At 33.2% G+C, this 10,474-nt stretch overlaps 1 protein-coding gene across 14 annotated transcripts in view; it reads left to right on the top strand.

Moving 5' to 3' along the window:
- The window catches only part of ZNF644 (zinc finger protein 644), a 106,683-nt gene extending 96,484 nt beyond the window's left edge, over positions 1-10,199 (top strand). For all 14 annotated transcript variants that reach the window (XM_031014175.3, XM_055352022.2, XM_031014178.3 and 11 more), the window contains 2 exons: positions 7,346-7,448; positions 8,516-10,199. In XM_031014175.3, coding sequence (XP_030870035.1) covers positions 7,346-7,448; positions 8,516-8,708 — 296 coding nt within the window. In that variant the 3' untranslated portion in view covers positions 8,709-10,199. The remainder of the gene's footprint in view (positions 1-7,345; positions 7,449-8,515) is intronic.
- The last annotated feature ends 275 nt before the right edge of the window (positions 10,200-10,474 follow it).

Here is a 10,474-nt window from a genome sequence, read left to right on the forward strand (position 1 = left end):
ATTAGGTATAGAGTTTATTCAAGCCCAAAGCTTGAGGATGGCCACCTGGGAGCATAGGTTCAAGTTGCCCTGGATATACACTGTGATTAGCAGCAGTTACAAGTGAGTTTTTAAGAAAAAAAGCGGTTTCTATGTTTATTTACCAAGAATTTACATTAAGATAACGTAAGCTATCGATTGGCTATACATTGTTCTTTGTATCACAGATTTCAGGAACATAAAAATAATGGGTGAGGCATCAGGTCAGGAACATAATGAATGCCTAGTTTAAATAATTGCCCTTCCCCCAGTGGGGGGCATGAGAGTCAAGTGACTGAAGTCCCCTACTCCAGTCTTTCTGGGCCTGGTAAATCTTGCATACTGTGCATAGCTGACTGCTGAGCTGCTTTCCTTCTCTCTAACATGAATTTCTTGAATGCGGTTTGTAATCTGGATTAAGATAGAATTAGCCCTTATAATATAACAAGGCATGTGGTTGGCCAGAGCTAAATTTTAGGTAATGTTTTAATTGACTTTACAGAAATAATAAAATAACACTCAGACTTTCTCTATTGGAGGTTAGGGCAAAAGGATGGCTTATTGGTAGGTAGTTCCTCACTTATTGCAGAAGTAGAAAAAAGTAGAAAAGTAGAATTTACTTTTTTTTTTTTGGTATGCTTAGGGTTTGAAGAATGAGGTTAATTCTTGTTATCCAAGGTTTATGTATTTAATTGTAGCTTAGCTGGAAGTTGGCTAAAACAAAAAAATATCTGATCAATACCATGTTTGGTTATAGTTTGAATTTTGGCTGGAATGTGTAAAGCTCTTGAGAACTATAAAAAGCCAAATCAGATCCATTGCGACCATGGATTTGTGCCATTTAGATTTACTAATATATTGTTGTGAGTCCTATCTAATTTAAGGTAAATATGATTGTATTGAAAATAATTTAAAGGAAATTTTAAAGTTAGGTGGTTTTCTTAGCTAATTTTATGATCAAGAACAATTTAATTATTGTTACTACATCTGAAATGATATATCAGAAATACGGAGATTTTAGAGGGCAGGGACTGTGATTATTTTGTTTGTAATTCTAAACAAAAGTGACTTAAAGCAGATTGTCATTATGTACTTTAATGTTTATTCTAATTTCAGATGTGTCTTACAAAAGTGGTTGATGTTGATTGCTAATGCCTATTTTGCTTAATAAAACGGCATACAAGTCCAACTTACTTGAAAAGAAAATTTTAAACGTTATTTTCTTACCTGTTACCACAAAGTAATACGTTTGCTATCCTATCAACTCAACTGACCAGTAAGCCACTTGTAATTGTGATATTGTTAGCTTTTTTAGCTTTGGGTAAGCTGATAAAACTAGCCTGCCTCTAATTCCTGTTTATAAAAATGTGTGATGAAGTATCATATTTATGTCCAGCTTTTCCCTTTACATAGAGAATACTTGCTCAAAATGCCCTTTAGTAATCATCCCCTCTACTTTGAAATAGTGGAGTCTTCTACAGATTGTACTTTTTCTTTAACTGAATCCATTCAAGTTTAAATAAAAGGCTACTTCCATTTCCTTTAACTCTTTCTCTGAACTATAAGGCTGTTGACTATGCTTAATTTAACTTCCTACTTTGTAGGACAAACTCAAGCAACCAGTCCTTGTGGACTAATAATTGTAAAACCACAAACCTAATTCTTAAAGCAAAGGAAATCTGCTTTCCAGGTATTTTGCATTTCATCCTCTTCCAGGTAAATTATTAAAACAAGCAGGAACTAGTTAACTTTGCCACTGATTGCTGTGTGATTGAGTTACTTTTTTTTCAGTCATTGGGAGTGGAAACTCTAAAAATTAATGAAAGTTATTTAGGGTACTAAAAAATTACCCAATTTTAGAGTGAAAATATCAAGGGAAAATGTTGATGAAAACAAATACTTTTGAGGTGACCAAATGTGTATCTTTATACTTCATGCCTGACTGTAAGGGAAACATTGCTTTTTACAATGTAAACTACTCATCTTGGGAATAATGAAGTGGTATAGCTAGGAGCAAAGAACTGATGTTGGTAGGAGTAGGCAAGTCCTTTTCAATTTTAATACTGTGTAGAGTGGGGATTTAACAATTTTTCTCTTAATAGCCTTTTTTTTTCTTTTTTGAATGGGCCGAGAGATTGAGGGGTGGAACTGAATGCAGCCTTTCTCATTTATGATAGTAGATACTCAGGTCCCAGAGCTGCTGTTTGCAAAGTCCAATGCAAAATGAGTATGTGGTAGACCTCGTTCAAAAATTAATAGTTTCAAGGCTGCAACAGTAGAGCATTAAACTGAGTGTGGGGCTCTCCATATGTGACTGCGTAAGTTGGACACCCATGAAGCTGGTCTCCTAGGCACTTTGTACAGAAAGAAAGATAAAAGCTGAATAAATGAAACTTCGGCTTCTCAGCAATTGGCTTTCTCTACTCTATTCCTGTTTTACACAAGCTGGCATGTTTTTGTTGTTGTTGTTGTTGTTGTTGTTTTCTAAAAAAAGGCCCTGATTCTTTTTCATTGGAGGCCAAAGGAAAGAAAATTATATTTGCAGTCTTTTTATATGCTTGGGGCTTATGAACCTTGAAGGATTAGTGACAACAGTTATAATTGAATTTATTACTAACACAGGAACAGAAAACCAGTACTGAATGTTTTCACTTATAAGTGGGAGCTAAACAACCAGAACACATGGACACAAAGAAGGGAGCAACAGACTGGGGCCCACTTTAAGGGTGGAGGGTAGGAGGAGGGAGATAATAAAAAAAACTACCTATCAGGTACTGTGCTTATTGCCTGGGTGATGAAATAGTCTGTACACCAACTCCCGTGACAATTTACCTATATAACAAACCTGCACATGTACCCCTGAAGTTAAAATAAAGGTTTAAAAAAAAGAGTTGACTTTATTTTTCTTACACTTGTGTATCCTTTGGCATGTGTGCATCCTCTTCCCACCTCACCACTGCCAGCACGACCTCCAGCACCAACTTTTTAATAGTGATAGAATGATGATTTACCTGTTCGTGTCATGTTTATTCCTACTGTAGTTCTGAATGAGCTCATAGCTAATATTGTCCACCAAACTTATACAGGCCAACCACTTAGAGAAGAAATTTTCTTCTCTCTCATAGGGGTATACTGTGCCTCTTACTTTGGGTATAGATAACCCAGTTGTTTCACTTTGTCCTAGAGATACCAGCAACCAATTAGAAAAGAAATGGATTAAACAAGACTTTTAAGTTACTGGGCAGGTGAGAATGATTACAAATAAAAATACTTCGGTGGCGAATGTTAATTTAGTTATGGTGTGCTTTATCAAAGAAGTTCCAGATGTTTTTATGAAATCTCATTCTCTTGGGTCATTTATATCGTGAAGGAAAAAGAAAATGAAACTCATTGAAGCAATTATTGTATAAAATGGGCAGAAAGGTGGAAAGAGCAAAAGATTTTAATGTCAGAGTCAAAAGTAAATTCTTAATCTTCTTTGTATAAAACTAAATAATGGCTCAGAAAACAGACTTGAATTTTTATGTGTTGTGTTATCTATTTATTTGCTTTGCACCAATCTGGTTTAGTGCTTTGGCATGTTGTTGTCGTCATGGTCATTGGTCGTCGTATTCATAGCATAGCAGTGTGGTGTTCTTTTTGAGGACTCATGAGTTTATTGTATTTCTCTTTCATATTTGTATTTGACCAAGACAAATATCTTACTGAAAGGTATATTCTTTTTTTTTTTTTTTTTGCATTTGACCTTACAGCTCAATTTATTCTCCGTATGAGTAAAATATTCTCAGTAGCAATTTAGATCTTTTATAAATCAGGTAACTTGAAAGATTTTTAACAGTCTTTTGGTTGAAATCGATCACTTAAACAGTTTCTGCCCACTGAATAGTAATCTTAGGAAGGTTTGGATGACTGGATTTCTTTCTTTCTATAGAAGCTTATGCTTGAGAAGAAAATTAATACTTTCTAAAAATAATTTTTTAATATATTTAAGGTATAGAAACAATGTTAGATTTAAAATACTTTGTAAAGAGAAAAGAGTGTGTGGGTTTTTTGTTTTTAAGTTCCTTGGAGTTTTTTGGTCACTAACAAGTGCAAATAAAATCCTATTACAAAAAAAGGCTTTGTGTAACAAAGTTATCTATTTGGCAGATTATTCATATAAACAACTCTGTTAAAGCTTTGGCTGTTTATCACAGATACTGATGAGCTGCATTATATTAAAACTGAATGTGTTAGTGATCTGTATTTAATGTTCTAGTGGCTCCTGGTACAGTCCAGAACAAAACTACTTTTCCCTCTAGATATAATAAAATCTCTTAAGTGAGAATATTGGTATAACAGACACGTTTCTACCTCATCCTTTTCATTTATTGAAATTTTCTGTGTAAATCATCCTTTTATGTAGAGGATCCTATATAGGTGTCCCCTTTTTGTGCAGTTTTAATATGTTAAATACTCAATTTTAAACAGATTTTCCCAAAGGTATGGGCAATATCACAGGAGTGGGTTTGGATATTGGCATTAGAAAAACTATTGTAAAATATGTTCATGTTTCACCTGCTCAAAAATATAACATTTCAGGAGATAATAAATCTAGAATTGATGAAGATATTAAAACACTGAGGCATTTAGATTTCAGTTTCCAAAGTTCCCAGATTTTTAATATTTTAACTTTATGAATAAGTTTCTAGGGATTCTCAGTGCATGAGATTCTGTAACCTTAACTTTGGAGCCCTGGGTTCTAGAGATGATTGATCAGTCATATGCTGGCAGAGTTGTCCTGCTTTCCAAGGTTATAATACCTTCAAATACTCATTGCTACAAAAATGATGGCATTCTCATTTCAAGTTTAGATCTGATCATTCATAAAACAGCCTAAACTTAAGAGTTTCCACAGTCCGTAAAGCATCAAAAGCCATAAAATAATTCTTTTTTCCCTATTAAAGAAAAAGCCAAAAATGTTTCTGTATTTTAGAATAAACATTTCCAGTTCCATTTTTAAAATATTAACAACATGTAAATTTAAATGCTTTTGTAACTGATAAAATGTTCTTTTGCATATTTCCCTACCATCCTCCTGCCCTTCTTCCTCAATTTGCTTTACACCCCTAACATTAACATTCTGTGAACAAATTTTTAAGGGTTGTTATAATGTATTCTATTTGTATCCTACAGTAATTTATTTGCATTTTAAAAGGAGTTTGAATACAGTGTGGCAATTTTGACAACCAGCAAGCTCATCAAAGTAAGATTCTACCTGTAATCTTATGATACACCAAATGCCTGCTCTATTCTGCCTAACACAGACAAGGATCCATCTTTACAGATGGAAAGAATAGCTGACATCTAGTAGCACTTACTCTTTGAGTTCCCTGAACTCTATTTCTAGTGTATGAATCACTCATAACCCACTTAAATTCAGATTGCTCACCAAAGCGATTAGGAAAAAGGTTTTTCCTACTGGTTACAAAACATAAGGTATTTCACTCTTGTAGTTGTTGTGAATAACCTAGTTTCTGTACATAAACTGGCCTGGTCAGTGATTTATATCTAGGATAATGAAGTATGTGTGACTGCAGCAACATATTTAAACAAATGATGCACAATGTTGTACAGGAATATTACCTGTATTAAATAGGAGTAAAACATTTTCATTCATAGGCTGTCTAAATATCAATGGTTAAATTACTGAGTTTTGCTCTATTTTTACTCCAGAAGTATTTGTTGAGTTCCTACTACATGCAAGGCTCTTGACTGAGATAACTAATAAGATCCTTATAATATTTTTCTATTCCAGAGTTTGGTTGTTTAGTTTTGAATTACCCATTCTTTAATACCTAACTTGACTTCTAGTAGTTCTTTACTTGTTAGACTCTTCTTCTAAGGATAAACAGAAAAAGACTGTGTCCTAGATTTTACTTTTGAATAGGCAGGTGACAGGAAGCTGAAACCAGTGGCTTCAATGAGATTTAGGTTTCTTGTGGTTTTGAATTTTCTATATGACATTTCTGTTAGCATTGCCATTTGACTAAGGAACTATGTTTACTGGTTTTGTAATAGTAGCATCTATTCTTTTGGAATCCGGACTTTGAACAATTCGTTTCACAGAGTCATTGAACAGCCAGTTCCTTCTCTCTTACTTAGAATTTTTCCAGGGAATTTTTCACATGGCAGGATAATGGAAGAAAAGCCATTTGGGTAACTCTTCTGTTACATTTGTATCCCTCCCCCCTCGGATCCCTACAGATAAATTCTTACCTTCTCTTCCTGCTAATTGACCAGCAGCACCCTGGATTGCTATCATCCCTTTGTCCAAAGAAATGGTGTAGCTGTATTCAAAGACCTATAAAATGTTATGTGCTATCTATTGCTACCTATAAAAAATACCTTTTTTTCTTTTTAAAATCAGGTTGTTTTAGAATAAATAAGGGAAAAGTCAATTAATGGAAAAATTTCAAGAACAGTTCACATAAAATTTTGGTCTATTTTAATTTTTTTTTTACCTTTTCAAATCACATTTTAAAATAAGCAGTTGGAGAAAATGTAAAATGAAAAATATGTAAAGAATAGTTAGCATTAAACATCAGATCCAATTGTAAACTTACGTGAGATAATATGGATTTATATTTATTTTTTAGTAAAATAAAACTTATATGATTGCATAATTGATTATTGTATATGCAATACAAGTTAAGTTCAAAAATGAAAGTTGAGCTTTTTTTGTCCTTTCAAATGTAGGGCCACCATACAATTTTAAGAGCTATTTATTATAAAATTCATGGTGAATCACTATGAAAATGGATTTTTCCTTGAGCTTTTAATTACGTTATCCATATTCCCTTATGAAGTTTTCCAAGTATAGAAGACCTACTTAATAGAGCAGTAATCAAATGCAAACTTAATTTAATGATCTCAAATAAAAGGTTCTATTTTTCTGGAAATAAGATTAAACCAGATGTTAAAATTATGTATGATTATAAAAGTAAAGAGTACCATTATTGTAATAATTGACCAATTTAGTACTTTCAAGTTATTTAGTTACATTTTCTCAGTTCTAGTTTGGTGTGGTAAAGCATTATTTGAAAAGGCAGTATAGGAAGAATACAGATAGTATTCTTCAGTACAGATAATACCGCTGTACAGTACAGATAATATTACTGCTATTACAGAATCAGCAAGTTGAATGCATGCTTCAGGGAATAGGGAAATGAATGCAGACTTTTTCTAACTGATTTAGATGGTCTGTCTGACCTCTCTAGAAAAATATGTGTGTATGTATATTTTGAAATATATAAGGAATGTTAAGTCTTTCTCTTCCCCTTTTTAGCCTTAGATTGTAAGCAAAAGAAATCAAGGTCAAGATCTGGAAGCAAGAAGAAAATGCTAACATTACCTCATGGTGCTGACGAGGTTTACATTCTCCGATGCAGGTATATGCCTATATTGCCAAATCTGATCAGTTTCTTCATACTTTGCTTTGAAACATATTAGCTATTTCATTTGGGATTTTTAATTTGTGGCAGAGTGCATTCTCAACAATCAAGTTATAAATGAACTTTTGGAGATAGGCTTAAAATCTTAATTCAGCTTACAATATCCTGTACTTCAACAACTAATGAATCAAGTTTTTTACATTAGCCAATAGTAATGTAAATCTATTATACTGTGATTTATTAAAGTAGCTTGGCCAGGTGTGGTGGCTCATGCCTGTAATTCCAGCACTTTCGGTGGCCAAGATGGGTGGATCACTTGAGGCCAGGAGTTCAAGAGCAGCCTGGCCAACATGATGAAACCTCGTGTCTACTAAAAATACCAAAATTAGCCAGGCTTTGTAGCGGGTGCCTGTAATCCCAGCTACTCGGGAGGCTGAGGCAGGAGAATTGCTTGAGCCCAGGAGGCAGAGGTTGCAGTGGGCCGAGATCGTGCCACTGCACTCCAGCCTGAGCGACAGAGCAAGACTGTGTCTCAGAAAAAAGAAAAAAAAAACTGGCTTTCCTTGTGTTTATTTGGTTTGTATGGTTTAATTTTGTTTGGTTTGATGTTTTGTTGTCTTGAGTTCTCGCTTATTGGGAACACATTTTCTCTCCCCTCATAGTCACGCCTTCTTCCGTACTCACACTCACACACAACACACATGAAGAAACATAGACACAATGCCATTTAAGGAATGCTAAACTGGGGAAGGGTCTTTTCTAAAGAATGACATATTTTGGAGTAATAGTTGTTTTTTCAAGTGAATTAAGATGTGTAGATATTAATTTTAAAATAATAATGCTCCCACCTATACAGAGATTACTGGAGTTTATTATAGCTGTTAATAAACATATGAATTGGGAGTTTTGATGTTTTATTAAATCATTTGACTTTATTTAGAAACTTTATCAATTGCTGTCTTTAAAATATGATAAAGTTTATTCCTTATGTTTTAGGATTTTGTGTGAATTAGTTTTAAAGAAAGAGAATTGGTCATGTTAAGAGAATTGTTATCTTTCTGTAGGTTTTGTGGCCTAGTCTTTCGAGGACCCTTGTCTGTTCAGGAAGACTGGATTAAGCACTTACAACGACATATTGTAAACGCTAATCTTCCACGGACTGGAGCTGGCATGGTGGAAGTCACGTCACTACTTAAAAAGCCTGCCTCCATTACAGAAACTTCATTTTCTCTACTAATGGCCGAAGCAGCTTCATAGAACCAGGAAACCTTTTAAATAGCCAATTTGAATTGGATGTAAATTTGAAATTCTTTTTTTTTTAAGCCACATTAAATTATCTGTTTATAAATACTAAAGCAGGAAAATGGGGGGAAAGTGAATTACAATGACATCAGAGCAAATTGAATACTTAAAACAGTAAGTAGTCTATATATTTTATATAGGGTGGAAGATGTGTTTTTAAGGTTTATAAAGTTTTGTTGGTTAACTGTGTTCACTCAATAAAAGAGCAGTACATGTAAGCAGCCATTAATAAACTGTTGCACATGGATACTTATAGACAGACTTATTGGACAATTATGTTTTTTGCAGTGTTACCAGAATCAAGGCTCTGTTTATTCCCCACAAGACTTGCATAGAAAAATAAGATATTATATTTTGTTTGTATGTATTTAGTGTTTTGTATAATACCAAGAACCGCTGACTAAATTTACTCAAATTAGGGCATTAAATATCATGTACTTCATAGTTTAAGACTGTTCACTCAAATAGGGCAGAGTACTATTCTATCTAAATGTGTAAGTGTTTTTTTTAAAATCACATGGAACGGTTTTTTTTATACTAAAAAGTGGAGGGAGATTTGTTTAAACAAGTATTTCTAAAAGAAATATGTACATAGTTCTGGAAATTATTTGTGGTAAGGAAATATTCTTTACTCCAATTGCATTTCTCAGACAATAAAGTGGTGCATCCATGCTACCTCCTACTTTGTCAACAAAGATGCTATTTACCCTTTACATTTTTGTATCATAATAGATTTTAAAAATCTAATGTTCTTTATTGCAAGACATTCTTTTGTTAACAGGTTTGTTTCTTTTTAATGTTTTACCTAAAATTTGACATGCTTACAGGACAGGTTTGCCTCTTATTTTATTTAACATTGTAGAAATGTAATTAATAAACAATGCTCACTACACAGTTTAGAATAGACGTTCTCATTTATATTATCTTCCAAATTTGATCAGTTAGCAAAACTTAATACACCAATTAAAATATTTCTACATATGAGAATGTTTACAATTTAAATTTTAGAACTTGTTTTGGATGTGATTATATGTACGAAAATCGTGTAACACTATGCTCATGCTAAGAACCAACATAACAGAATTACTGAAATAAATGTGCTGTGAGGAATGGAAAATATGGTGCAGGTGTCTTGGTCATGGTAAATTGTGATTCTTTTTAAAAAATTTTTTCCAAAAACAATTAGGTATTTTAATCTGAAGTCAGATTCCTTTACAAACAACAAGTTTTTGTATGCAAGCACCATTTTATTTCATGTAGTATGGCTAATACTATAGTTGAACCAAGGATATGCATTGATTCTTTGCTTCGTATGTAAATAAAGTTAAAAACAGTTAAGGAGTATTTTGGTAGAGTATATACATACCTCACTGCCAGTGAAATTGCTTTCCTATGGTATATCTCCTTACCAGAAAAATCTCTAAATAAAAAAAGGTTTAAAGAAAATTAAAATGTGAAACATTTCTTATTTTTATCATTGGTGGTAATAGTTCACTTCAGGTTGTGTTTCATTGGATTTAAATTGTTTATACTTGCCAGGTTACTTGGATCACAGAGCATAGTTTTTCTAGAATCACCTCATTGGTCAATATAATGTATGTGAGAAAAATCATTTTCCCCCTTTCATGATTAATCAAACCTCTAAATTCAGAGCCATCTTATATGCAAAATTAGAAGGTTGGACTAGATGGATCATTCCCAACCGAGGGTCTCCTGATCCT

This window comes from Gorilla gorilla, chromosome 1 (assembly GCF_029281585.2).
Source record: "Gorilla gorilla gorilla isolate KB3781 chromosome 1, NHGRI_mGorGor1-v2.1_pri, whole genome shotgun sequence".
In the NCBI taxonomy this organism is placed as follows: Eukaryota; Metazoa; Chordata; class Mammalia; order Primates; family Hominidae; genus Gorilla; species Gorilla gorilla.